Source organism: Lontra canadensis, unplaced genomic scaffold (genome assembly GCF_010015895.1).
Source record: "Lontra canadensis isolate GAN:19392208 unplaced genomic scaffold, GSC_riverotter_1.0 scaffold59, whole genome shotgun sequence".
Lineage (NCBI taxonomy): Eukaryota > Metazoa > Chordata > Mammalia > Carnivora > Mustelidae > Lontra > Lontra canadensis.
The window spans coordinates 649,959-677,855 of NW_022631053.1; the positions used below are offsets into that span (position 1 = coordinate 649,959).

The 27,897-nt window shown below is 52.8% G+C and overlaps 1 protein-coding gene across 2 annotated transcripts; it reads right to left on the reverse strand.

The window, feature by feature from the left end:
* Positions 1–594: 594 nt before the first annotated feature.
* PDE1B (phosphodiesterase 1B) lies at positions 595–27,772 on the reverse strand. Of its 2 annotated transcripts, XM_032876562.1 has the most exons (16): positions 27,620–27,772; positions 27,408–27,530; positions 10,748–10,861; positions 9,674–9,856; positions 9,405–9,471; positions 8,956–9,072; positions 6,569–6,709; positions 6,068–6,168; positions 5,835–5,960; positions 5,598–5,699; positions 4,428–4,548; positions 4,031–4,112; positions 3,363–3,471; positions 2,758–2,888; positions 2,091–2,210; positions 595–1,574 (listed from the first exon to the last, which is right to left on the reverse strand). In XM_032876562.1, the coding sequence occupies exons 2-15, from the start codon at positions 27,515–27,517 to the stop codon at positions 2,107–2,109; spliced, it is 1,608 nt and encodes a 535-aa protein (XP_032732453.1). In that variant the 5' UTR covers positions 27,518–27,530; positions 27,620–27,772; the 3' UTR covers positions 595–1,574; positions 2,091–2,106. The 2 variants fall into 2 exon arrangements, with proteins under 2 accessions (XP_032732453.1, XP_032732454.1); XM_032876563.1 differs by lacking the exons at positions 27,408–27,530; positions 27,620–27,772 and adding an exon at positions 15,421–15,596.
* Positions 27,773–27,897: the final 125 nt, after the last annotated feature.

Below are 27,897 nucleotides of genomic sequence, written 5' to 3' on the forward strand. Positions count from 1 at the left end.
GAGCCTCAGCAGTCCCTACTGTGTGCCCTCAGGCAAGACCTCACCTGGTGGGGGGGGCAGCATCCCCACCCACATACACAATAGGGAGAACACCACACCAGGATTTTTTCGAGCTTCACAGAGACCATATACAGGAAGATGCTTCCATCCAGTGAACACGAAACACAACCAGGACTGGTCTCCCTTCTTTATTGATCTCTGGCTATAGCAGGGTTCTGGGAGACCAAGGGCAGGGGTGAGTCACATGCGTCTCTGCCCCACTTGGGGTGGGGGAGGTGGGACAAGTTTCAAGGTGGTAGGTCTAAGAGACCATGGATATGGACTTCACAGGAACAGGGCCCACTGTACAAATGCATGGTTGGTATTTACAAGATAAGAGGAGGGCAGTCACCTGGACTTAGGCCTTTCCTGGGACAAGGCTGCTCAGAGAGCCTGAGAAGAAGGGACACAGGGCCTGGCAGGCTCTCTTTAGGAAGCACAACAGCAGCAGCCCTGAGTCCCTTCCATCTGCCTTCTACCCACCACTCCGAACTTGTCCCAGGGGAGGGGCCTCTTGGTGCCAGTGGCATCGGCTGAGCAGGTGCTGGAAGGGGGAGGGCAGGGAGTGGCCCTCTGAGAACACTGCAGGCTTTCTGGATTACACCTCACCCTCCCCGTGCACCCTTGGCCCCAACCCAGCTGGTCTCTCCTGCCTTTGCTCATAAAATGCGTCCTAAAGGTGCTTTGCTGGGGAGACCTCAGAGCACTTTACAGACATTGGTCGGATGGGAGCCTCCCAGCCCGAGAGGAGAGGAAGGAGGCAAAGGGCTCAGGACAGCCAGGGTAGGTGACAAGCCCCAGGGGCCTAGACCAATCCCAAGTTCTTGTGGACCCCAGGGAAGGCCTCCTCTCTTCCCCCAGTCCACATTTCAGAATGGGAGGGAAGGAAGATTGGGATGCGGAGGGGGTCTGGGGATGGTGCTAAAGCAGTGTAGGTCTGGGGTAAAGAGAACACCCCCTGCATTCCCAGGCCCTAGAAAGATCCCATGCCCTGAAGGAGCCCACTCCCCTCTCCATACACAGGGCTCTGAAAACCCCCAGCTTTCTATCCTATTCCAGCTCCTCCCAGGGGAGGAAAAGGGGGACCCAGACCTGCCAGCTAAGATCTGGGGGGGCTGAGGGAACCCCCTAAAATGTATTGCTTAGAAACTTGGAGGCAAAAAAGGATGGGGGAGGGCCCAGGGGCTGGCATCTCTGACCCTCCCCCCTGGGCCCTGGGAGGCCTCCAAGAAGCTCCCCTCTCCCAGCCAGCCAAATGGCTATAGGGGTGGGTGGGGGGGAGTCCAGAGGCAGGGGAATGGGCACAGTGACCATTGGGAGCCTGAAGTTTCCCAGACTTGCTGCTGGGAAAATTAAAGTGCGCCCCAATGGGTGTCAGGTGGGGAGGGGCCCTTCCCCCAACCCCACAATCTCTGGCATTTGGCCTTCGGGTGGGTTGTCTGTTCCTCAACCTCCGTGCTCCCTTGGAGCTGATGGGGAAGCCGGTCCCGATGAATGGTGCTGATGACATCGAACACTTTGGACGCACTGAGGACCTGGGAAAGAGGGAGAGGCCTCAGTGCTCCGATCTTTGCCTTATCTCCAGCCTGATTTACCTTCTCCAAGGCCCGCCAGACCCACCCCCAACCCCAGTCCCACAAACAGTTATGCCAACAATGCCTGCACAGGGTGCCCAGCCAAGCGTTTGAACAGGGGGCTGCTCTCAAAGCCACGCCCAACCGACCTCGCAGAGTCCTGCGCCCTGGCTGGGCCCTGTTCCCGAACCCTCACAAAGGTGCTGTAGCCTTGCTTAGGCCCTCCCTGTTCTGAGGAGCTACCTCCTTCCTGCGGGGAATGGACAGAAGGGGTGGAAAGATTTCTCTGCTTCCAACTCAGGCCCTGGCTCAAGTATGTGTTCACTTCCTCCATTTTCCTCCCTCAGAAGAGCTAGGAAGAACCTCTCATCCACAGAACCCCAGACATGACCCTTCAGAGACTCCATGTTGGACACCCAGTTCTCTCTACTCCCTACAGACTCTCCAGACCCTCCCCCCTCTAGCACACAGGCTCACGTGGGCCAGCCCCAGGCTAGTCCAGATTCCCATTCTGGTTGTGTTCATCCTCAGCGGGGGAGGGCAGGACCTCTTCCTCACAGGGGGACAGTTCATCAATGGACATCTGGTTGGTGACACCTGCAGGGGGGCATTTAGGAAGTTGGGACCCAGACAAGAAATATTTTTCCCCAAAATGCCAGGAGCACATGGAGAAAAGTAAAGGATTCTCATGCATCCTCCTGCCTTCAAGATGAGCTGCATTCAACACATGACAACTTAGGGAGAGCCTCCCCAGCATTCTTTCCCAGCCTTGCTAAAATTTATAACTGTCAACTCATACCTAAAGAAAAGAGATTTCCCAGCCAAGGCCACCAAGTCACCCAGATCTACTGGAGCAACATTTACAGACCACAATATGCATGGGGTCCTTTGGGCTGTGGCATATGGCTGTTCCTATCTTCTCTCCTGTCCCTGTTCTACAACAGTCCAGGCCAATCAGCTTGACACTCTTTCCTATCATCTTACTTTAGTCTGATCAGCTCCATTCTCAACTCTGGGAGTCAAACAAAGGGTTGCTCCAGGGGTTTAAAGAAAGTAGACCTGCTCTGGCTCCATCAGCTACCCTCCCCACAAGGCCTCACCCTCACCCCACCCCACCCCACCCCCTGGGTCCAACAGCACCCACCACTTGCTGCGCGTTCCTTCCATTTCTGCTTGTTCTCCTGAATGTGTTTGGTCCAGGTAGAGCGGAAACTGACCACATCAGGGTTGGGGTCTCCTACTTCCACATCCAGAGAGGGTTGGCGCCACTGGGAACTAAAGCAGCCCCCGACCCCGACTCCAGAGGTGAGATCCAGCCCACTCCAGAACTGCCTTCACAGCCCTCAGAGCGGCAGGGATGGAAGACCAGGAGGAAGCTTAGGGAGACTTATCCTCCCCTCTTTCCCACTGCTGGGTACCCCCAATTCCCTGCCCCTTTTCCTACAGTTTCACCCCTTCCTCTCCACACCTTCCCTGCTACTAGAAGGAAAATAAAAACAACATTAGCAAAACGGCAATAAAGACAGCGAACAAAAATGGGTGGAGGGGACCACAGGTGCAGGTCACAGCCTTCTGGCCCCATCCTCTCACCCCTTTGTGTGACAGGCAGCAGAGAGTCCCAAGTTTTGGGTAGCCAGGTTTCTCCACCGGCCCACCATGGCTGTACCTCCTCCCTGCGATCGGTGCTCTCTGAGAGTCCCTCTTCCCTCCCCCAGAACCAGAAGACACAGCTGCCCCAGCCACCCTCACCTGGGCTGGCTCTTAGACTTTGAGTCCTCATCCGCCAGGGGCTGGACGCTCTTCTCGGCCACATCAGTCAGCACAGAGAAGGTTGGCTCCACGATGAAGTCGATGAAACCTGCAGTAAAGGGGGAACACGATGGAGAGTTCCCCCCACACAAACACACAGAGGGCTGGGCAGAGGCACCTGTGTGGCTGGAACACCTGGCTGCGGGTAAGACAGGGTGACCCAGGCTGAGAAATTCCCAGAGGGGGCAGCCTTTGCAACGATGTCTTTGTGACCCCACTTTTGTACCCCCAGGCCTTCCACCCAGGACCCCAGGCCCCAGCACAAGCTTACTCCACAGTAAGACTGGTTTGTTTGTTTGTTTGTTTGTTTGTTTTTAAAAGATTTTATTTATTTATTTGAGAGCGAGACAGTGAGAGAGAGCATGGGCGAGGAGAAGGTCAGAGGGAGAAGCAGACTCCCCATGGAGCTGGGAGCCCGATGTGGGACTCGATCCCGGGATTCCAGGATCAGGACCTGAGCTGAAGGCAGTCGTCCAACCAACTGAGCCACCCAGGTGTCCCAGTAAGACTGGTTTTAAGGGATGGCAACTCGGAGAGGCCTGGCCCCAGCCCAGAAAGCATCCTGTCCCCTTGCCAGGACTCTTCTCCCCACGGGCGAGGCCACTCACCAATCTGCGACTGTGCCACCAGAGTGGAAGTGCGATCACACAGCGGAGAAAAGGGCAGCCCCAGCTCTGCCTCTTTGTCACCCTGGGGAGAAGACAAGGTGGGAAAGCTGGAGGCTTTCCTCTGAGGCTTGCCTCAGACCACCCCCACTCTGGGGTGCAGCTGGGGGAGGTCAGGGGTTGTTGTAGGAGAAGAGGCATCTCGGTGCCTTTGACCTGGAAATGGACGATACGCAAATGCAATGCTACCACGGTTAAGCTTTTAGGAAAATGACCTCTGTACCCAGGGCTTCGGGATCAGGTCAGAAGCTACAGGGAGCTGAATGAAGATCTGGAAGTGGAGTGGGAGCCCGGAGAACAAGGGGAAGGGGGGCAGGCGTGGGTGAAGACGCCCCGCTACCTGACGGAAAAACTCCTCCATGAGGGCCTTGGTCCAGCGGCTGTGGACCGACCACTGCTTGGTTGGGTGGCTGATGTCGGCAGCATGTAGCAGCAGAGACAGGGCCTTGGACTTGTCAATCCTGGTCAGAGCGGGTGGCAAGGGAAGGGAGACTCATCTTTTTAGGAGAAGAAAAACTGGACCATTCCTAACTTCCCATCACAAGCCCTGGGATCCTTGCAGGGAATTTCAGCCACCCTCTGGGGCAACATGCACGCACACACGTGCAAACACACACACACGCCTATATAGGTGGAACCAGGCCAAGCGCTGAGAATCAGGGGGCACAGGTTCAAATCCCCACTGTACGTATCACACACTAGCTGTGTGACACAGAGCAAGTTATTTAAAATGTTCATATTCCACTTTCCTCGATCCTAACAGGAAATAGGAACAGAATCTGCCACGTAGGGTTGTTCTGAAAATTCAAAGACACACAACACAAAAGTATTTAGTAGAGTGTCTGGCCCACGGTGCTGAGAGTAGATGTTATCTATAATCTCCATCATCCTCATCATCATCCTAAGTATTGTCATTATTCCCCAACAATGCCACACTGCATACTGTCCCCCAGAGACACTGGACATGAACACACACCCTGGGGACCCCCCCACACATAGTCTCCTCTCTCTTACACAGAGTTATATTCTCCCACCTATTTCTAAGCCACATCCAATGTCATCGAGGCATTTGCTCTGTGCTTTTTTCCTCTAACCTCACATGACTCTCTGGCTAGCCCTACTGGTGTTGGAAGTGGCTGCGGGGAGGCCTCTCGTTCTCACATGGCACAATAAGGAACCGAATCCAAAACCGTTGCAAGGTTTTCCCAACATTGCAGGGTCAGGCTGTCCCGTAGCAAAACCGTGCATTTCAGACTTCTGGCCCGATGTGCCCTCCCACAGTGCCCCAGATGCAAACTTGGGCCCATGTGCACACACGTCTCTCTCTCTCTCGCGCGCGCGCGCGCACACACACACACACACATATTGTGGAGATGGGCTCAGGCACCTGGAACCAGGAGAGTTTCTCCACCCAGGAAAAGGCCTGGCACACCAGCTACCCACGTACGTGCCCCCGATTCTCACAGCCCTCACTCTGGCCATGACCCAGCCACATCCCCCCAGATGCCACCTCTCCAGCTGCTGCAAGGCTGTCTTCATGCACTTCACTTGCTGGAAATGGCAGGACATGTCGGTGGCCAACACCATCTCGATGACCAGGGCCCGGAGCTCTCTGGATGGACAGAACCAGACAGCAATCAGCCCCCACCACAGCGCTGATGGGCCGGAGGTCCAGCGCATGGGAAGAGAGGGTTGGGGGGAGTGGAGGGAGGTCTCTTCGGGAGGCCCACTCCCGCCTTCAGCTTACACAAACTCATCCTTGGTGAGGTTGATGAAGATGTTCATCTCGTCATCCTGCATCATTCGGAAGACAGAGCTGATGTGGTGATTCTCCAGCACTGAGCGGTCGTTGTACAGAATGGCACACTCTGACCTGCAGAGCCAAGGGTCATCACATCCAGCCCCCTGCAAGTGGGGGCTCTGGCAGCCTCCCCGCCCATGCTGGGCCCCTCCTGCCCCTGCCACACTGGCACCCCTCACTTGGTCTGGATGTGGAAGCTGTTGGTAGTGCCTGTGTGCTCGTAGTCATGGATGGCTGCGGCGAAGATGATGGCTAAGACCTCGATCTCCGATAGGCAATGCTGGCAGAGAGAGAGAAGGGAAGAGAAGGGCCTCACCCTGCCCATCACTGCCCAAAGACCTCTGCCCCAGGCTATACGACTTAGCCCATCCCTTCTGCTCTTCAGGGCCAGCTCTTGGGCTAAGATGGCCAGATTTCTCAGCTCCTACAATGGTGAAATATGCCCCTTTTCCCCAACCTGAAACATTCCCACTATACACCAACACACACCCCCAGCACTGCCCATGACATTATGGTCCACCAGGAATTCTCTGGAGTAAGTAAAATTTGGCTCTGTAAAGACTCTGGAATACCAAAGGAGAGGAACCAAAGAGAGACAAAGGGAAATGGGAGGAGAGTCTAGACTTCCCAGTCCTGCAGCCAGAAGACCCTAAATCACAGAATGATCTCTGGGCACCTACCACCATCCCAGTGCGGAGCAAGAAGCAATGGACTGTCTGGGTCACATCAGCTGCATGGATCTGGTTGTGGTAAGGGTTCTTGTACTTCCCATAGCCTGTCTCCAGGGCCTCCAGGAAAGTCATCAAAAACACAGTGGGAATCTGAAGTGGGAGGGAGAAAATCGAGATATAGGGGGTATGTGCAGGAAAGGCAGGCAGCCGAGGACTGAGATCAGCGATGCCACGTTTCTTTAGAAGGTAGAATGGCATGGGGAGAAAGCACCGGCTGCAGTCGGGTAGACCTGGGCTCACATCCTGGCTCCACCACCTGCTGGCTGTGTGACCTTGGGTTAAATCTTATGCCTCTGACACTTAATCTCAGGACGAAGATAACACCACCTCCTTGAATTTAATGAGATAAGTACAAAGCACTTAGTAAGTGCTCTCTAAAGAGTAGCTATAATTATTTCCCTGGAGCTTTTTAAGAAAAGCAAACTTCCCTCCTTTCTTCCAACCGCCCCATCCCATCCCCAATCCAGTACCATGGAAAGGGGTTCAGAAGCAGGGGAAAGAGCAAGATGACCTAGAGAGGATCCTTCCAGGCAGACATGGGTCATCCCCTCCTCTAAGAAGGCTTTCCCTGTACCCACACCAACACACACAGAGAGACACACACGGCGGGACACCAGGAGCCAGAGCTCTGTCCAGCTCCTATCAGTTGTCTCTTGTCTATCCCCTTGCAGTCTGCCTGCCTCCTTCAAAGGCTCAGGCTCCCAGAGGGCAGGGCTGATGCCTGCACCAGTCCCTGGATCTCCTGAGGCTGTGAGGAGAGCGAGGTGCAGGACTTGGGGAAGCTTCTGTAGAGATGAGCAGTAGTGATGAGACACAGAAGATACACCACTGATCAGTCAGACCCTAACATCTCCCACCCCCACCTCGAAGGGCTGTGCCCCAAATTCAGGGAATTTTAAAGGACTGTTTCCATGACAACTGCCCTTGCTTCTGCGTTGCCATGGTGTCCCCGGAGGGAAGGGAAGGGAAGGGACACAGGGGAGGGGCTGGGTGTCCAAGACAGGAATGTGGAGCTTAAGAAGGGTGGCTCCAATAGGAATCCCTGCCATGAGTAAACACCAAAACAAGAAGTGGCCCCCTCTCTCTAACTGCCTCAGAGCAGGGTGAACTGGGGCTGGGCCAAACCCAACCTGACGCTTTCACTCTCGGGGTCCTCCAAAACCAGTCCTTCCAGGTAAGGAAGCAGAGTTTAAGAGAAGCTGGTGTCTGGAGAATGTCTGAGAACCACTTTGGAAAAATATGAGCTGGAAAATTCTTAGGAAAAGGAGGACGCTGCTGTTCGCTGTCCTGGAAAGGGCAGGACTGGAAAGATGATAATGAAGCTGCAGAAGGAGAGGCCTCAGGAAGGCACTAAGGGAAAAATCACAACTGAGCATCTCGGGAAAGTTCTGGAAACCTTCTCGGGAGTTGGTGTAAAATGAGGAGTCAAAGGTTGAGGAAAGGTTCACAGGCACCAATAGTCTATTATGATAAAGTAGAGGCTGAGGATGGCTTCATGATCTTCCAAAGCCCTCTGAGAAAGGGTCCTCCAACTGGACTCCCTTGACCTCCCCCATGGCCCCCTCAGAACAGACATGTTTTCCTCTACTCTAATATCTATGTCCACCCCCACCTAAGTGCTGACCAAATATTCCCATTGCGACTCTTCAACCCCTCACCCTCCACTTCCAAGTGTGGTTTTTCCACATGGAAGTGGTTTTTTTCCAGTCCCTATTCCCAAAAGACACTCCCTCCTGGCACAGAATCTGGAAAGGACTTTAATCCCATATTCATGGCCAGCCAAGCTGAAGAGCAAATGGAGTTCACCTCCCCTCATACGGTCCTATCCAGCCTTGCCAAGAGCCCATCCTCTCCATAAAACTCCTCAGACAGACACTAGGGAGGGGGAGGGGAAGAGTGACCAGTTTTATCCCTTCCTCCCCACTCCCACCCCATCCCAGAGAACAAGTGGAGAGATTCTAGTCCCAAGGGCACAGGCTGACAGCATGTGGACTCTAGGCCTCGGGAGTCCACAGGCGGAAGGCAGGACAGCTAAAATCAGGAGGCAAACTTCGAGCCAGCCTGAAGAGGACAAGTTATGGGGAAGAAGCAAAGCAGGACAGAGCAGAATCCTAGGCTGGAGGGTTACAGACCTAGAATCTTCTGGAAAGCAATAGAAGTCAGAAGCTGGGGGTGCACAAGTGACAGAAAGACTAGGCAGGTGGGCACGGGGAAACTTCCCTGACAGTGAGACTGAGTGAGGGAGCCTGTGGAACCTGCTTGCTGGCAATCTTGTAGAACAGGAGTGATGGGAGTGGAGAGCCCTGCCCAGGAACAGGGGTAGGATGCTGCCCAACCTTAAAGCGGCTGATGAGGTTATGCCGAGTCAGTAACTCAAAAACAATGGTCCTCAGGGCATGGTCATCTGCTGCCCGGTTCAAGGAAAAAACATCAAAGCACCAGAGGTCCAGGTTCTGTGGAGAAACAACAGACTAGGCAGGGAGACTCCCAAGGGGAGCTTCCCAGCAGCAGCAAGGGTTACAGTTAGACTTCAAGGGAGACTTCCCAATGTTTACTGAGATCTGGGAAAAAGGAAAACAAAGACTTGCTGGCATGGGCCTTTTTCTTCCCAGCACAGGGGAGACAAAAAGACAGAAATTTGCCTCTGGAGGGGGCAAAATGTTTTGAGGAATAGGGGGATGACAGTTAAAAGGGAAGGCAAAAACCACCCCACAAAGAATCTGAAAGTCCCAGTGACCATTCCTTCCCCCAACCTTCTCCTCTTTCCCAAACACCCAGCACTCACCTTGAGACAGTTGAGAACCACAGTGGAATAGGTGGGGCTCACAGAGGTATATGTTCTCCGGAACATCCTAAGGGCAAACAATGAGAAGCAGACCACAGTGAAGGTCTGGGAAGTGGGGTCTGATTAGGTGGGGCTATGGGGATGAGCTCTGGGGGATGGGGGTGGGGGGAACACCACTGGGGCTCTGGTGGGGTCCCAGAAGCCCCGAGTGTCTGGGAAAGGGGGACGCAACTAGAGGCAGATGGAGGCTGAGCAAAGGCAAGCCTCACCGTTCCACAAAGATCCCAGCCTGCACCGCGTGCACGATGCTCCGGAACTTGGGCTTCTCCTCGGCACGGCGGCCTTTGGCCCGGGCCTGCTGGGTGAAGGTCGAGGCCAGCCAGTCCCGCACCTCCGAAGGCACGGCATCTGACCGCAGCTCCTGCAGCTCATCCTCCGTGTCCAAGATTTGCCTGAGGTCCCAGAAGGGGAGTCACAGAAGAAAGACAGCAGGTGCTTCCACAACCTAGGGACGCTGGGCCCAGCCACACCCCACAGCTCAGGAACACTCAGGCCAGGTCTCTCCCTTCTCTGACCTTCCCCTTCCTTTCTCTCACTACATGTTGTTGTTGTTGTTGTTGTTTTTAATTTCTGTCTCTCTGATGCCTCCCATAATGAAACAGGCCACTATGTGAGGTAGTGAGTGACCCAACAACTCTAGAAGTGCTCAGGCAGCAAACGGAAGAGATGCCACCTGTCAGGGAGGCTGAGACCAGCAGCACTGTCCCACAGAAATAAAATGCAAGCCACGTAGAAGTAATTCTAAATTGGTTAGGAGCCACATTAAAAAAGTAAAAACAGATGGGTGAAATTCATTTTAATGATAAGTTTTCTTTAACCAAATACACCCAAAATAGTATCATTTCAATGTGAAGTCAATACAAAATGTAGAGAGAGATTTTACATTCCTTTCTCTCGGTTTTGAAATCCAGCGTGCGTGTCACCCACAAATCCATGTCTCGGTTCATCCTTGGGCTCAGCAGCCACATAAAACCAGTGGCTCCCATGCTGGGCCACACAGGTCTCGAGGAATTCCCCACTGGCCAGAGGGTTAGGACTACCTGAGCCTTCTGGTCTCTTCCAGCTCTGAAACGGTCTTCCCTCCTTGACGCCTGTGTTTGTCTCGGTCTCTGCAACCCCCTATCTGTTCCTCTGCCCCTTTATCTCTGTGGTATTTCTATCTACAGCTCTTCCTCCCTGCTCTGGCCCTGTCCCGGGTCTCTATCCCCAGCCTTCCGTCTTATTCCCACCCACCCCCATCACTGTGTCTGCCGGGTGTCTTACTTCGGGAGCGGGTCTCTCACCGTGTCTCGTCTATGTAGACGGCCTCCAGCAGAGAAGCTGTGTACTCCAAGTTTTTCTTCAGCTCCTCAATATTTACCTCCCCATTCTCCAGCTGCTTCACCATGTAGCGCAACCTGTGGGAGTGGGCAGAGACGGTCTGCTTAGGTGCCCCTACCTGGTCACAAGAGCAGGACCCCCTCGGATAAGGTGCCGCAGTCTTCCACAGATAGGTACTCTCTCCAACAGGGGTGGGATCGCAGCTAGGGTGTTTCATCCCGGGCTCTTGCCACTGCCTGTATTAAATTTACATACCCCCAAAGTTTAACCCCAGGCCTTTGTCTGACACCACCATCGAGACCTACCTCTGACCTCCCTACACCTCCCCTGGGCCAGTTCCCTGAAAACTTGTTTACACTGCCCGGGGCCCAGCAGACTGAGGCAGGTACAAGCCCCCGGGTTGGTTTTCTGGGGATGATCTGTTTCATAGCCTGAATAACCAAGAGCTGAGACTGCCAATTTCCTCCAGCAGAGTGAGCTGTGGGGTCAACAGCAATCAAAAGAGCACCCAAGATGCTTCCATTATATCCGTTGGTCATGGCTGGGAAGGGGGCAGGATCGGGGGAGGTACATGTCCACAGCCTCTCTGTCCCTGGCAGGGATGTTGAAGACACAGAACAAAGACCAATCTGACTGAATGCTCTTCGCCTGGCCTCACTCCATTCAGGCAGAGCTAATGGATTATGATTCCAGAATCCATCAACCAGGACAAAGCAGGATTAACCCCTGCCTCCCTGATGCGGTGCCCAAGAGAACCTCTGGCAATGTGTGTCTGTACCCATCCCCTATCTCTGCCTCTCAGCAGCTTCCCCCAGAGCCCAAGCAGTGGGGGTGAGGCCAGGGGGTCTCACTTCCAGGACGCTCTGCCTGAGGGGACAGTCCCTCATCTTTTGCACTCAGGAATGCTGGGGGTCAGGGATGAAGCCAGAGACTTCTTAGAAGTCTGGCGAGTCTGGCCCAGGCAGCCACTAAGCAAAGAAAACTCTCTTGACTTTAGATGGTGATTTTAAAGAAAGCAATTAAACATTCCCTGCTCCCTCTTTCCCCCAGCCCTGCCCTGCCCCACCTAACACTCGGGTAGGGGTGAAGTGGAGGCCAGGACAATTCCCCACTGAGAGGGGCTTCAGAAATCCAAGGTCACCCTATGAGTCAGGGAGGAAAAAAGAATGAGTCAGGGACCAGAGGCTGAAATTAGCATCAATTCCCAGGGATGCTGGGGAGGGAGAACAATGGCACTGCTGAACAGAAGCAGCTCCAGAGTCCCGGGGTCTCAGCAGCTTTGGAATGGGGGTGCCGGAAACAGCCAGCCTCAGGAAGCATTGCAGGCCAGGTCTCACCTCAGGGCCAGCAGTCCTGCCCCGAACGGTCTGAATGCAAATGGGGCAGAAGGGCAAAGAGGAAAATGGGAGAAAAGCAGCTGAGGATGACCCTTCAGCCTCCTCAGTGGGTGATCTTCAAACCCCACTTCTGGCCTTCCTGCTGCACCCGCAGCAAGTGCAAACAGCGGTTGTTCATCAAGAAAGAAGCCAACTTCAGTAAGTCTCTGCCCAGCAAGGGCTTCATTAGGGAGGTGGAACAGAGGCCAGACAACATAAAAGGCTTCCCAGCCAATGAGCTGGGAAGGGGGACTGAGCCAGCATCTCCCAGGGTGCTGACCCAGAGGTCGCAGAGCAAAGAGGTTAGCTCCACCTTTGGGGCCCAGGCACAAACCAGGGCTTCCCTCTCCTGGTCGGTCCCTATGACCAGAGACCCTTGGATATAGGGAACACACAATCCAAAAAGAAAGAAAAGCCTCTGGTCCCATCTGTCTCCCAGATTCCTACCCTGGCCCTCATCTTCCACGTCGGTCAGCCCTTTATAAAACCCAAACCTAAACTCGCCGAAGTTCTTCCACGTTCTCTCTCGACCCACATCTTGAAACACACATCCCAGCGCGGGCTCCCAAAGTGAACAGCCAAGCCCACGGGTGTTCATTTGCATGTATTCGCATAATCGTTAACAATGCTGCCAGCTCTGCATTTTAAAAAGGGATTTCTCCTACGTTATCTCAGATTATCCTCACAATGGGCCTAGAGGGAGGGAGTTGGGAAGAAACTGCCACCCTTATTTTCAGTGCAGAAACCAAGGCTCTGGCCACAGTTCTGGGAGGCAGGAATCCTGGTTCAAAAGTATCACTTCCTGGCCCTGAACCCTTGGGCAAGTCACTAATTCTCAATCAGATCCTCTCAAAAGGTGGCCTGTAGACCACTGGCATCTGAATTACCTGGGATGCTTGCGAAAAACTGAGATTCGAGATTCTAGGCCTCGCAGCACACCTACTACTAAAAATTTCTGAGGGTAGGATTCAAGGATCTGCAAACATGTTTAACAAATACCCAGGATGATTCTCCTGCACATGAAGCTTTCAGGACCTTTCTTTTAGAGCCTCTGTTCCTTCCTCTGTAAAACAGTGAAGATGATGACAAACCACCTGCAAAGGGCCTGTTAATAAGAATTATTATTTATTTTATAATTTATTTAATAAATGAAATAATGTATGCAAAAGGCCTGACACACGGCGTGGGGCTATATAAATGTGATAGGAATTCGAGTGAACTGACCAACAACACCCCGGCCCCACCCAGCTCACACATCATGGCCTCCAGACCAATAAGTGCCTGTCTTCTCCCTCCCAAGTCCAGGTGGAGAAGAGTTAGTCTAGTTTGCACAGAGACTGGTGACTGGGAAGCCCCCTAACAGAGAAAAAGTAGCCACGATCTCTCCTTCATAATGACAAACCTCATTTGGGCCACACAACCACCTGAGGAGGGAGGTTAAGCAACTGGCCCAAGGTCACACAAACTGTCCATCTCAGTCAGGCCAACAAGCCTACGACTCACACTGCTGGGGCCTAACTGTGCCCTGTACACCAAAGGTGTTGGGCAGAAGGGGCTCGATCATGTAATTCACTTGGAGGGAGGCTGGGGCCTGTTCCATCACAGCTCCTCAATCTGTGGTCTGAAGTGCTGGTGTCTGGCAGCTCATAGCAGACTAATGAGCGTCTTGATGGGACTGACAGTGACTTGTTTATCCTGCTGCTGTACTCAGAGCACTCAGTATGTGCTCAGTGAATGTTCCTTAAATAAAAGGGAGGGGCGCCTGGGTGGCTCAGTCTGTTAAGCATCTGCCTTCTGCTCAAGTCTTGGTGTCCTGGGATCAAGCCCCACATCAGGCTCCCTGCTCAGTGGGAAGTCTGCTTCTCACTCCCCCTCCTCTCCTCCCCCTGCTCACACTATCTCTCTTCCTCTCTCTCTCTCACATGCTCTCACTCTCTCAATAAATAAAATCTTTAAAAATAAGTAAATAAATAAATAAACAAATAAAAGGGAGAGGGGGCAGACTAATCAGGTGGGGGGCTATCTGCCAAAGCTCACCATGGAGATCTCTGAGGCAGGGTTTCAGAAACTCTAATGGAGAGCCTGCGGAGAAGAAGGAGGCTGTAGCTGGCCTTCCACACAACCTTTCCTCCAAGTTCCTCCTGACTCCACCTCTAGACCCTGCTCTTTCAGAGTTCCTATTGAAATCTGAAGTGAACATGATCCAGACACCAGAAGAAGTGGGGAGCAAGGGGAAGAAAGATTAAAGAATGAATTTGATAAATGGGGAGTCTAAGAAGGGCACCTGGACTCAGGCAGCCAGAAAGATCCAGGTGCTGAATGAAAGTCACCCTCCTCTAACTCCCTCACATCCGCTCTGACCCAGCACTGGCCTCTCGGATTCTAAAGTCCTTCAGACTTTAGAATCTGTGGCTGGAGCCTTGGGATCAGAGTTAGGATTCCCCCTCCACCTCCCCACCCGGGCCCACCCACAGCCCTCCCCTCAGCATTCTCCTGCAGGAAGTCCTACTTCCCCACCCACTGACAGGTCCCCATCCAGGCCTAAGGAAAACTGGAATCTTCTACAACAATCCTTCCACCTCCACCCCTAGTCCTGTTACACCACACCCACTGCTTTCTCCTCTACCCTTGGCCCCTGCACCCCAGGAACAGCCTCAGACCCTGACCCATGGAAAGCACCAGTCTCTCCCAGCTCTAGGCAGCCCACTGAAAGAGAAGGCTCAGGGTAGTAATAAACCCAACAGCCCAGAAGAGTTCAACTTCCCCACCAGTTCGTTTCTTTGGGCCATCATGGCTGATGATCTAAGCCCCTGTCCTACTTCCAGCACCCTAAAAGATCACTGTTAAGTAGGGGGCTTAGTGCAGGGCAGCCAAAAGCCAAAGGGCTAGGAGTTGGAAGAAGGATGGGATTTCCCTTTCGGGTTCTTAAGATCAGATGGGGAGATTTCAGAGGGATATGAAGTCCTGAGGATGCTGGTGTGAGAAAGGAGAGAAAGGAGGGGAATCACAGCTAAGTCACCTGCCACAGGCAAGAGGAAGAAATACAAAGGAAAGGGAGATGGGAATGGGAGGAGAATAAGAGAAAGGGCAAGATAGGCAGGGGAAAAGGTGGAGAAGTGGACACACATGTGGACACACATGCACACACAACATACGGGGACTGTCAAGCCTTGATCCCTCCCCTCCACCAAACTACTAGTGGTGGACCCACAGCAACTTGTCCTCCTCCTCCCCTCTCCGTGCCTCCCCCTGGTGCCTACCTGAGGATGGGGCCCTGCAGGTGACTTCTCTGCACGGGAACAGGCTTTGCCATGGGAATCACAGTGTCCTACTTCAGAGTATCGAAATGCCGCGCCCAGGGCCCCCAGGGCCCCCACAGGGAATGACTCCCTCTTGGGCCCAACTTCCTCCTCCAGGTCTCCGAAGAACTGAGCTACTGACCAGAGAGAAGAGCTTTGGGGAGGGGAACTGGAGGGGCCTGGCTGGAGGAAGAAGGGAATGATGAGACAGAGCGGCAGCCCACAGCAACTGGGTGAGAGGCCACGGGAAAAGTTTCACATCTGAATCAGACGGAAAACAAGAATCTGTTCTCAGAAGAATCCCAGAAAGGACAGAAATAGCACAGTCCAGCCCCTTGCTCTGAGTAGGTGGAGCTCCTCTTATGGGAGAAGAGGTTAGCAGAAGGCTTAAGGGTGCAGGGACAGGAAACCACCCTGAATCTGCTGTGGACAGGTGGTCCACCCTTGAAGGGGAAGGGGCCCACAAGAGCCCCCTGGAGGGACTAAGGCAGATTCAGCTCCCTCTCACAGCCTTCTTCAGGGGCCATTTTTCAAAAGGAGCTTTAGCCCACCTGAAAGGACCGAAGCCAAGAGAGGAAAAGAACCAGAAACAATATGGGAGGGGCTCACTGAAGCTGGGGTTCTGGGGCTCCTCACCCAGACACCAGCTCAGAGGGAGGGAAGGCCCCGCCCAAGCAGTGAATGAAAGTCGGGATGGCTCGATTGGACAAACCAAGACGTTGAGCAAGTTACTTTCCCACTCCTAGCCCCCGTTTTCTCGTCTGGAAAGCGAGCACTGGAGGATAACTGGGCATTAACTGGGGAGAGGCCACCCAGCCCAGAGGAAGAGAACTGATGGGACAGTCTAGGGCGGGCCTGGGGACCAGGACCCCCTCTTCTGCCTCCAGAATTTGCCCTCGCTCAGGTTGGGGGACAGAAGCCAGCCTCTGCGGCGCTAAGTGGACGTGCGCATACAGCCCCTGCCCGCCTCCGGGTAGGCTGTGATATGACGTCACCAATACAAGCACATCGAGGCCGCGATTGGTCAGTTGAGAGGCTGGGCGGGGCTAAGGAGGAGAGCCCGGGGTGAAGAAGAACGCATCCAGTGGAGAGTTCAGCGCCACCGCCTTCTCCTTCATCTAGAGTCTAGGGCTGGGGATGATGTGGAAATGAGGAAAGGGGACCCGGGGGGATGAGTATGACAGGAGAAAGGTAAAAGAGAAGAAACAGACCAAGCACCAGAATTTTATGACGGGAAGCCTTCCTCCCCGCCTCTATCCCACAAAAGCAGAGAGAAATTTAAAAAGCTTGTCACTGTGCCAAAGCCTTGAATGATTATAAACAAATGAAGTTTGGGAACCTGCTGTTTCTCAGCTTCACTGAGTGCTGGGACAAGTGGAAGTGGGCTTCAACAGCAACGAGAGGGATGAAGTTAAACATCTACAAGTTGTTTTCCAGTGAACTCCTGGTAGCCATGAAGCAGGGCTGCTGCAGATTTTGGAAGAAAGGAAACCCTCCCTCTCTGGGTCCATCTCATTCTCTCTGCGCTCCCAGCACACACGCGCGCGCGCACACAGACACACACACACACACACACACACACACACACACAGGTTCGTGTTTTTAGAAGAAAAGGACTAAAGTCTGAATCAGAAACCCAGAACTGACACCCAGGGGATGAAGGACAAGATTCCCCCATTCCGTGGCCATGCCTGCTTGGAGGGACCAGGATAGGACAGGAGTGGAGGAACGCTGGCTGCATACAGCCTGAAACCCCAACAAACACCAAGCCAGGGAAGCTCCCCCCCTCCCCGTCACCTGACTCCAGGCCCTCACTTTAGGCCCTGCCACCTCAAGCTGGCACTCACCTCAACCCTCCTACCAAAAGGTGGAGATTTCTTAGACTAGGAAAGCATTGCGGAGGATATCTTGTCCGTCCCTCTGCTCTCTTGCCCAGCCAAAAGCTGGTTGGACGAATGACTGCTCACCACCTCCCCACACACCCATACCTGCTGCATGGTCCCAGCATGCAGCCCACACCTGCTCCTCCCAGTCTAGTATTATGATTAACTGTTCCTAATAGGAAAGGATATTGGCCAGCCACCAGCCCTTCCTGGGGATCTCAGACATATCCAGTCACCCATGCATATACACACACACCACATCTCTATCTGAGCTGGGGAGACTTCCCTGAATGGGGGACAGGGCAGACAGATGATGGCCCTAGCAGAGTCCATCATGGATCATCCTCTAGTCTTTAAATTGAGTTTAAAAATAGCAAGGAGCACAACCATAATGCCTCCCTCCCAAGCTGATTCCCAGCATTCTCCACCTTCCTGAAGAATAGGAGTTGGGATGGGGGATGAACAAAGGATAAGAAACCCTGACTCTGGTTGGAGCAGAGAGGGCGTGAGGATGTGGAAGTAGGTAGGAGTAGGGGTATTGGTAGGGGGTGTGAGGGAAGGGATTAACCAGCTGATCTCAAGGCTCCAAAATCTCAGAAATTGAAAAAAACAAAGAAATCACCTAAATCCAGTGGCAAGAGGATATGAATTAAAATCGGGAGACTTTCTAAGGTTGCCTAGGTGGCTGAGTCGTTAAGTGTCTTCCTTTGGCCTCAGGTCATGAGTCCAGGATCCTGGGATCAAGCCCCACATCCGGCTCCCTGCTTGGTAGGAAGCCTCCCTCTCCTTCCCCCCGCCCCCCTCCTTGTGTTCCCTCTTCTCCCTATGTCTCTCTCTGTCAAATAAATAAAATCTTTAACTAAAAAGAAATCAGGAGACTTTTGCCTGGAATTTATCACTAGGCATGACCTTGGGCAGGACACCCTGAAGTCATTTCCTTGTCTATAAAATGGGTAAGTAGTATGTGCTTCACAGAATTCACACAAGGATCAAATGAGATCACATGCGAGCACCTTAGGGACCATAAAGTGATGCATGAATGCAACAGAATAGTCCTTCGCCCAACCTTTCATTTAGTTTGTTCCACAAATGTTCATTAAGAATCCTCCATGAGGGGCGCCTGGGTGGCTCAGTGGGTTAAAGCCTCTACCTTCGGCTCAGGTCATGATCCCAGGGTCCTGGGATCAAGCCCCGCATTGGGCTCTCCGCTCAGCGGGGAGCCTGCTTCCTCCTCTCTCTGCCTCTCTGCCTGCTTGCGATCTCTCTCTCTGTGTCAAATAAATAAATAAAATCTTTAAAAAAAAAAAAAAAAAGAATCTTCCATGAAAAAAGTCTCCTATGCCCACCCTTGTATCCAGGCCCTCTGGTGCAGAAAAGCCCTAGTCACCCTGCCACCACCATTCCAGATGTCCAAGGCTTCTCCCTGGGTCCTTATTCCACAGGGGCCATGAGGCAGTGGAAGGAGAAAGGGGAATGTGCACAACATAGAGCTCCAGAAACCAAGAACAACCAGCTCCCCACCTTACCCTAGCCCTGCGCTCCCCTCACTCCACTGGCTTCCCATTGCTATAGAGCAGCTTGGGTTCTGGCAGCTGGCTGGGCACGGTGGCGGGGGTGGCTCTAGAGATAAAAATAGCCCCCCTGGTGGCAGAGCTGGGGTGCCATCCTGGGAGGTGGCAGGCCCCGGGTGGACACAGCAGCGGTCCTAAGAGATCTCTAGGCACTGGACTGAGGAGCTGGGGAGAGGGAGGGTGGCGGAGGATGGGGGGTTGGGTAGTGTGGGAAGAACAGAAACCAAGAGAGTGGAGGGAGAGGAGGGGGCAGGAGGTATGAAGGGGGTAGGGAGGAATATAAGAGAGATTTGAAAGATGCTGAAGAGGGTCTGGGAAGCACAGCAGCAGAGGCAGTGGGGGGGGGCAGGTAGGGAATGGGGGGGTGTTGGACGGGGAGGAGAACTGTTAGAACAGGAGATTGGCTCCCACCCATGCTGTGTCTGAAAACAACTCCCCCTCTGCCTCCTGACCAGAAGCTGTTTCTAACAGGTGTTCCTAGCAACAGCCCAGCACAGCTCAGATCAGATGAGGAAGAGGGTACTCTCAACAGCTTGAGCCTTAGCCCAGACTAAAAAGACCCCAGATATCCCAGCTCCTAGCCCAGCATGCACCGGTGTCACCTCACCTTCAGACTTCAGCCCTGAAGAGAAGGAAGAATTTGGGGGCGGAGGGGGGGCAGGGGGCAAGAAAGTCCAAGGAAGGCTAAGGAGAGAGGAGGCTCCCAGGACCCAGGCCAGAAGAACTCTCTCTCTCTGGTTCTCTTGTACAACTGTCTTCTCCCCTAACCCCCAAGCACTGTTTAATTCTGCTCATCAACCACCTCCACATGGACCACCCCATCAGCCCTCCAAATCACATCCCAGCAGATGTTCCAGCAGATGCCCTGTGTCCAGGGGGCCTAGCAGATGTGGAAGGCAGCCTGGGATGGGAAACGGAGTTGGAAGCTTGGCAAGGGACTGACTGCAGGTGTGATGGCAGCAGCACAAGAGTGTGAACCAGTGCGACTGGGGTCTGGTCCCAACCCTTGTCCCCAAAACTTACCAACCACCTCTGGGCAACACTTTCCTCCTCTGTTCCATTTTATGGTTCTCAGATTCAGTGCTGGGCTTGGAGGCACTAGGGAAATAGGATGCCTGGGTCTCAATACCCTGGTTCAAGTTCATCCTTTCTGACTAGCTCACTGCTTCCCCAATGCATCCCTAACCTGATGCTAAAAGGAGGAGGAGGGCTTTCTTCTTTATCACAGGAAGGTCACATTCTAACCTCCATGAAGTTTCCAGGAAGTTCTCCCACATATCTATCTTTATTCCATCTTGCTGCAATCAAAACAACAGCAAATTTTCTTGGCGTTCCAAAAAAGAACAGATAGGGGCGCCTGGGTGGCTCAGTGGTTTAAAGCCTCTGCCTTCGGCTCAGGTCATGATCTCAGGGTCCTGGGATCGAGCCCCGCATCAGGCTCTCTGCTCGGCAGTGAGCCTGCTTCCTCCTCTCTCCCTCTCTGCCTGCCTCTCGGCCTACTTGTGATCTCTGTCAAATAAATAAATAAAATCTTAAAAAAAAAAAAAAAAAGAACAGATAGGAGGAGGAGAAGCAGGACAAAGAAGTCTTTTGGGTGAATCTGGTGCGATCTAATTTATGGTATTTCTTTAAGACTGGAATTTCTAAAGCTACTGCTTAGTAGAGATACAGTTGGGGTTTAGGGAGCTTGGCAACACTGCTGGCATGTGTGCTCCCTCAGCCCAGGCCCCAGAAAGTTCCCAAACATGGTGGGCATCAAGAGCCAGGGGGATGGTACCACATTAGATCTGCAAGAGCAGACAAACAGGGGAGCAGGGAAGCCAAGGAATAGCAAGGAGAGAAGCTTCTCCAGCCCCCAGGTCTTGCTTGCCAAAGAACCACAAAGCCCCCTGGAAGCCAAGCTCCCTTCCCAAAACTAAATGGTGCCAACACCAGCTGGCAGCCAAATCATGCTACTGCAGCCACAATAATTATTTGCAAATCTGACTTCTCTTTGCAGCTGTGGAACCCACTAACCCAGGAACCTGGCTTCATCCAACAGCACCCCCTGGAGCACCCTTTTTCTAGCTCTTCTCCCAGCCCCATGCCCCTGGACCTATACCTGGATCCCCCCTGTCCTTTCCCCACCAAGCCTGCTTCTCCACCACAACCCCATCCCAGATCACTCAGTGGACTCCTGCCAGGTCTGGGATGCTGAAGTAGAATCCTAACCTGATGTTTCCTTCCCTGATCCACATGGATGCAGCAGGAGCTGAGGAGAGAGGAGCAGCTGCAGGAAGGCGGCGGGGTGGAGGGGGGCAGGATATTCAGGACAGAGAGGCAAGAGCACTGGCATTAGGGACTTCCCAGCACTGAATGGACAACAACTTGTTTTCCTCCTTTTCCCTTCTCAGAAGCCCTCCTTCCCCCTCAGTTCCCATTCCACTCCATAGCCCCAGGATGCTCTACCAATTCCGGAGGACCATTAAGTCTTCCTCCCTTAGGGCACAATCTCATTATCTAACAACTTACAGACCCTGGGGGGGCCTCACCTGCACCCCACCTGCTGCCCTGGTTTTGTTCCTCTTTGCTGCTGTCCTGAAGAGAGCTGGAAAATAGCTACTCAACTTCCGTACCTGAGAAAATCAGCCCCCTGAGAGCAGAAGGCAATTACTGGCTTCCTCCCCAGGGGAGCTGGGAGGATGAGGTCACTGAGAAGGCAAAAGAAAGGCCTTGCAGAATGCAACAGTTGAGGCTGGACTCCTAAGGTGGTCCCGAAGGGTCCTCCCATAGCAGACTCACCCTGCACAGCCACCACCCCAACACCTGGGGGCAGGGGAGGGAGCGCCCAGGGATTTCCTGGCTCCCAGCCAAGGTGAGAAAGGGGTAGAGGCATTGAAGGCCAGAGAAGCCCAGTCAAAATGAATAGGGATAGAGGAAGTGGGACAAGAGAGAAGAGCAAAATGCAGCCCAGCAAAGAGAGATGGGAACAAAGGAGGAAAGGGACAGAGAGACAGGATTCGAAGGGAATAAAAGAAGAGGAAAGCAGAGGGAGCAGAGAGGTTGGAAACAAGTCCTTGGTGATTCCTTTAAAAGAGAGGAAAAAGGTTCCCTCCTCCTCCATCTCAGTCAGATGGGAGTGGCCAAAAAAAGAGGGGAAGATGGGAAACAACCGCTCATTTCAGTGCCTTCAGAAGCTCCCTAGACAGAAGGCAGGTGGAAAGGGGTCTAGAGAAGTCCAGGCCCCTCCCCTCCTGGGTCTTTCACCTGGCCTTCCAGGACCAGAGCATCCCCGGCCTACCTCACCCTCCTCCTGGCAAAAGGGACAAATGCAACTTTCCGCTGTCAAATTTCCTCTCAGTCTTTCTAACTGGCCTCCTGGGGCTTCTGGGCAAACAAAGTGATATTTGGGTTCTCAGGGACTTTAGGGATTCCCTAAAATAAAATGTGGCATACCTGATCATATTACCCCCAAGGCCTAGAAATGCAGGATAAATGCTAGAGAGTTTCTCCAACGCTTACAGAACTCACCAACGGCAGTCCTGGAGCTCCCCTCACCCACCACATCTTAGAACTACAGTTGCTCTAACCACTGGGAAAAGAGATGATAGGAGTTAAGTCCTTCCCTTTTCTTTTGACTTCAGTGGCCCACATCCTTTGTAAGACTGCCCCACTCAAGCTTCTAGTCTCTAAGCTCAGACACCTGTCTCGCCCCTCCAGACAACCATTCATCAACAAGCCTCTTCTGAATCATGTCCCAGACACCAGGACTTAAACCTATTAAGTAATTCATATTCCTGCCTCTTGAATCTTTATCATTCTCCCCATCCAAGCCAATGGTCCCCCATTCATTCCCATCCCCCCCCCGCCTCTTCATATAGCAAGCTCTCCAACGCTGAAAGAACTCCAGACTTTATCATTTCAAAACCACTTTCATATGCATAATATCAAATGAGGAACTGAGATTCAGAGAGACAATGTGACTTCAAGATCATGCAGCTAGTAATTCGCAGCATGGGAACGTGAACTCAAACTCGAGTCTCCCACCATCCCCTCTGTTCTTCCCCTCCCACCACCCTGCCACCCTAATCCCCTCTTCTGACCAGAGCTTTGTGAAATTCTTCCTTTGTCTAAATTGATGTCCCCTCTCTCTGCAGCTCCCTTCACTTTACTGCAAGCATTTTTTACCCTCTCCCATCCAGAGATGCCCCATTCAAGACACAGCTGATGAAAGAAATGTAAAGACAGAAGGCATTGGTGGGAGAGGGGATCTAAAACCCAGGGAGGAGAGATCCCCTTGGCCATGGTTGGAAATGAAAGAGGAAGGGCTGCTCCATGGAGGGAGGCACAAAAACTCATCACTGCCAATGCCTGGGAGAAATGGTGCTCCTTTTGCTCCAGAGACCCAGGGGGCCACAGTTTACCTTGCTATGTTCACAGCAGCTCCACAAGCATATGCAGAAAAAGGGGAACCACTGTACAGCTTTCAAAACCAGTGAGAACCACAGAAGGTCACTCCGTGGGGCATACAGAAAATGAAGACAAAAGGCGGACTAAATCAACCGGTAAGGCACCCAGTCCAGTCCCTCAGCTTCCTCCTCCTGCCCATTTGATCTCCCCAGGATTATAAAAAAATGTTGGTGTGTCACAAACACATACACAAGATCACAGGTACATAATATCCCATTACCTACACACACACACACACACTCACTCACACACATGCATCATCTCATTCATACATAAGGCAATCTCAGGTATTCGAGTAAGTGCAAAGCTTCTGAACCTATTTATTATCACACGTGCCATTTATAAACATGAAAACAAAGAGACATAATCATGGAGCTCTGACTCCATGAGCTGTCCCCCGCCCGCCTGCCAACCTTCACCCAGACACATATGTATACACGTCAGGCATTCACGATTTCATCCTGAAACATCTCATTCACACGTCCAAATAACGTTTCCATAGCCTCTCTGTAACTCCTTCAGTTCCAGGCTCTGTCCTGAGGTCCTCAAACTCTGTACCTTTTAAACATCAACCTCTCAAAAAACAACACCACCTCCTTTCCTTCCCCCATCCCCCTCCGCCCACGCACAGGAGCACACGCACCACAGAATCAGACAGAACTGGGCTCCATGACATATACACGGATACTCATTAATTCATTTGTCCATTCCTTTATTTAACAACATTTCTTGAGTGCCTATTATGTTTCAGGTACCACACTAGACTCGGATGAAACAAAGATGAGCAAAAAGAATCCCCAGCTGGCTCCTTGTTCCCACTCAGCTGTAATGACCTTGAACCACAGCCTAGGACATAGAGCCTAGACCTTGGGAGTCCTGAGTCCCATGTGAAGAAAGGAGAAGAGAAAGGGAGTGTTTAAAGTATCCCAAAGGAAAAGGGAAGTTCTATCTGTAAAATTCCAGGAGAAACTGGGGCAGAGAGAAGAAAGTGATGTTTGTACAATCCTGGGAGAAAGAGAAAGAATTCGTTTCTATGCTTTTCTTGTGTGCATAGCCCCCCCTCTGCCCAAAGGAAAGGATCAGGCAGAAACCAAAGTGGTAAAGTCTTTGGTAGCAAAATGAGGAACTGGGTGCCTCACCCACTCGCAACCCCCCTGAGATATGTAAACCAGATTATCAACTCCATAGGAGGAGGGACTGTGTCTACTTTGCCCACACCATACCCCAGTCTCCAGCACATCACCTGACCCTCAGGAGGCACTCAATTAATAGTTGCTGAATGAATGAATGAGCTAAGGATGCCAAACTAATCTCCCTTCACAGATTTTTTTGACTCACAAAAGACACAGGAAACCCCTTGCTCCTGAGCCTCCTCTAGGCTTCTCAAGGTCCTCTGGTCTCAGAGAAAGGCAAGCAGTCCAGTCAAATCCTTCATCTTAGGGCCAGAAATGCTCACCCCACTCAGCCCATCATCTCCAGACTCCCTATTCCAGCCACTCCAATGCCTTCACTTCTGAGTCTGCTTAGTTAGGAAAATTTTCATGCTAGGTAGAGGTGAAATCCCATAGCTGGAGACTCTTCAGCTCAGATGCTCCAGATTCTGAATTAATCTTTGGCAGAGTCCTGCTGTGGGAAACAGAATTCCTGGATGCCCTTCCCAAGAAGAAATTGCCCTGCAAAATTATATTAGTATGGGCTTTTTAACTGGAGGCAAAAACACCAAACCTGGCCTCACTGAAGACAATCTAGATGTCCTAGATTAGAAATTAAAAGGATAGTTGGGGGAGTGGTGGGGGGGGGGTTAGGATGTGTTGTGTAGAGGCCTTATATATCTTCATTTCTATTCAGTACACAGCCATGAGATAATCGTGTCTATCACCCTATTCTCATTAGAGCCTCACTAATATTCAAACAGGGCCAAATCCAGTAAGCCATCAAGTGGGGATCTACCTTGATATCAAAATCTTTCTTTGCTTTGAGAAAGTGAGATTCAGAATCTATTCCTGGTGATTAACAATATGGAAATGGGCCTTTTCTGGCTAAGTTATTACATGCAGCTAACACTCTTAAGGACCAGACTGCTGAAGTAAGTGAAGACCGGGAATAATTTAATCAATAAGATTAGTGCTCCTTGTCCACCATGATCTCCTGTAAGGACATCTCAGCTAATGCACTGTGTAGGGGCAGCTGCCTCTACTCCCTTCTTTCCCTGGGTTGCAATACCTCCTCTGGGGATCCTCTTCTCTCACCATCGAGCACTTCTCATAGTAAAGGAATAAATAGTGATTTGCTTCCAAGAAAGACTTTGGTTAGAAAGGTATGGGAGACATTGAAACAGGGAAAACCGGCCCTCTTGCATGGCCCACTCATTACCCGGAGTGGAGGCAAGGAAAATGTATGATGGGGGGAAGCCGTCCTGGGACACCTTGAATTCTCCCATTTATAAACCCTGAGCCCCCTTCTTTGCCTTTCCACCACTTCCTTACCTGCCACCACCACCACCACCACCCCAGCTTAGTTACCATTAACAGAGCATCATTTTCTATCAAGAATCACTCGGTGCTCCTCCCAACAAAAATCAATTCAATCCGGTTTTCCATTTCTTCATCCCAGAACTCATTCCAAGGCTGCGCTTCACAGAGCCCAGCAAATTGCATTGGCTAGAGGCAGCAAAGGACAGGAACTGAGAAGCACATTTGGATGCCAAGCCTTGTTGCCCATTGGCCTCAGTTCTCCCTAAGGCCTCGCTAAGCAGCTAAAGTATAAATCAGACCCACCCACCCAATATCAAGGTGTCATCTTATTACCATAGGTGAAGTATTTTAAAAAACAAAACAATCGCTAGCATCTATCCATCTCCTACCACCATCTCTCCCTCCACTGGACCCCAGAAATGGAAAGCTTCAGGGCTCACTATTGAGGATAATGGGAAGGAACTGGGTTTCGGGACTATGGTTCCTGCATTGCCTCACTGAACATCTACAGTCTCTTTCCTGGGACCACTGGGAGTCATATCGGGGAGAGGGGCACCTTCCCTCATTCTCTGATCAAGAATCAACAGACTGAGGAGGTTACCCAATGACGGCTGACTGGGAGATAAAGGTGCTGCCTGGTTTGTCTTTGACCCACTCCTTTCCATCTCTGAAGAACAGAAAGAAAAGTTGCTTCCCTCCCCTGGGACTGGAGTAGGGACACCCAATTCCCTGGTTTTCCTATTTATCCAGCCCCCAGCCCCATGCCCTCCTCCTGCCACAACAAGAAAAGATGCCTAAATGTGCTTGGAGATCCTTGGGAGACCCTACAGCAACAAAAAGATTTGACAGTTGCCTTGCCCTTGTCAATCAATCTTTCTTCACCACCACCCCAGCTCCCAGGTAGGGGCTCCACCCCAACTCTCCCAGATCCCAGCTACAGCCCCCAACATTACTGTGCACAGGGGGTTTCCCGGCCCCCAGTGTTGAGCAGCTCAGGTATGGAGCGCCCCCCCATCCCCACCCCCTAAAAGATGCAGGAGGCAGAAACCACCAATCCCAATAGGGATACATATGACCCACAGGTTGGCACAAGTATCCCCACGCACTAGATCTGCAGCTGTGTGCGATCACTCTACACACATCTGTGTGTCCCACGGACACTCTCGCACACACGTCATGTGTGTCTCACATCTGCACACCCCTACACACGGATACGTGTGAGTCAGCCCGGCACTTCCTGAATGCTGCCCATCTGCAGCCCTGCCACACCGCGCATAATGTGCCTCCTGTCCGCGCTGCGTGTGTCACCCGGGGGTCCACGGGCACAGGCACAGCGTTAGCTTTGCAACTCCTCTAAACCCGCTCCAACCAGCCGGCTTGCTCCGCACACGCCTTGCACATGTGGCCTGACCCTGCGTGTCAGGGCAGCTTATTTCCTCGCACCTGCCAACATGTGTGCGGGAGACAATCCACCGGCCGGGCTCCGGCTACTTCCCCCCCACCCCGCCGCCACCACCACCACTTCCAGGCTCCCTGAGATCCCTTCCCCCCACTCCCGGCCTGGGACTCACAGAGACCGAAGCTTAATCCACATCTTCTTGCTGGGGGCTGACTTCAGCTCCAGAGGTGACGGGCAATCCGACTCCAGCATCTCGGGAGGGCTGCGGGGGGACAGCTCCATGCTCACCCTCTGTCTGCGGAACGAAGGGAGGGGACGGCCCCGCGGCTCAGCCTCAGTCCGGAACCGGGAGCCCCTCGCCCGCCCACCCCAGCCCCTTCCCACCTGCGGCTGGCGCGGAGCAGCCAGGCCGGTGTGTCTGGGCTCGGCCCAAGCTGGCGGAGCTGCAGTTCCTGCGGCTCCTGCTCTCGCGCTGTCCAGCCGAGCTCTGGCTCCCAGTCCGAGCTCTCCGCGCCGCCGCCGCCGCCGCCGCGCGCTGCCGGGGCCGCCTCCTCTGCTCTCTCCTCCTCCCTCGGCCGGCCCCCCTCCCTGCGCTCCCGCCTTCCTCGGCCTGCCGGCTCGGCTCTCGCTCCTCGCGGCCCCTCCTCCCCCTCCCCGCGGAG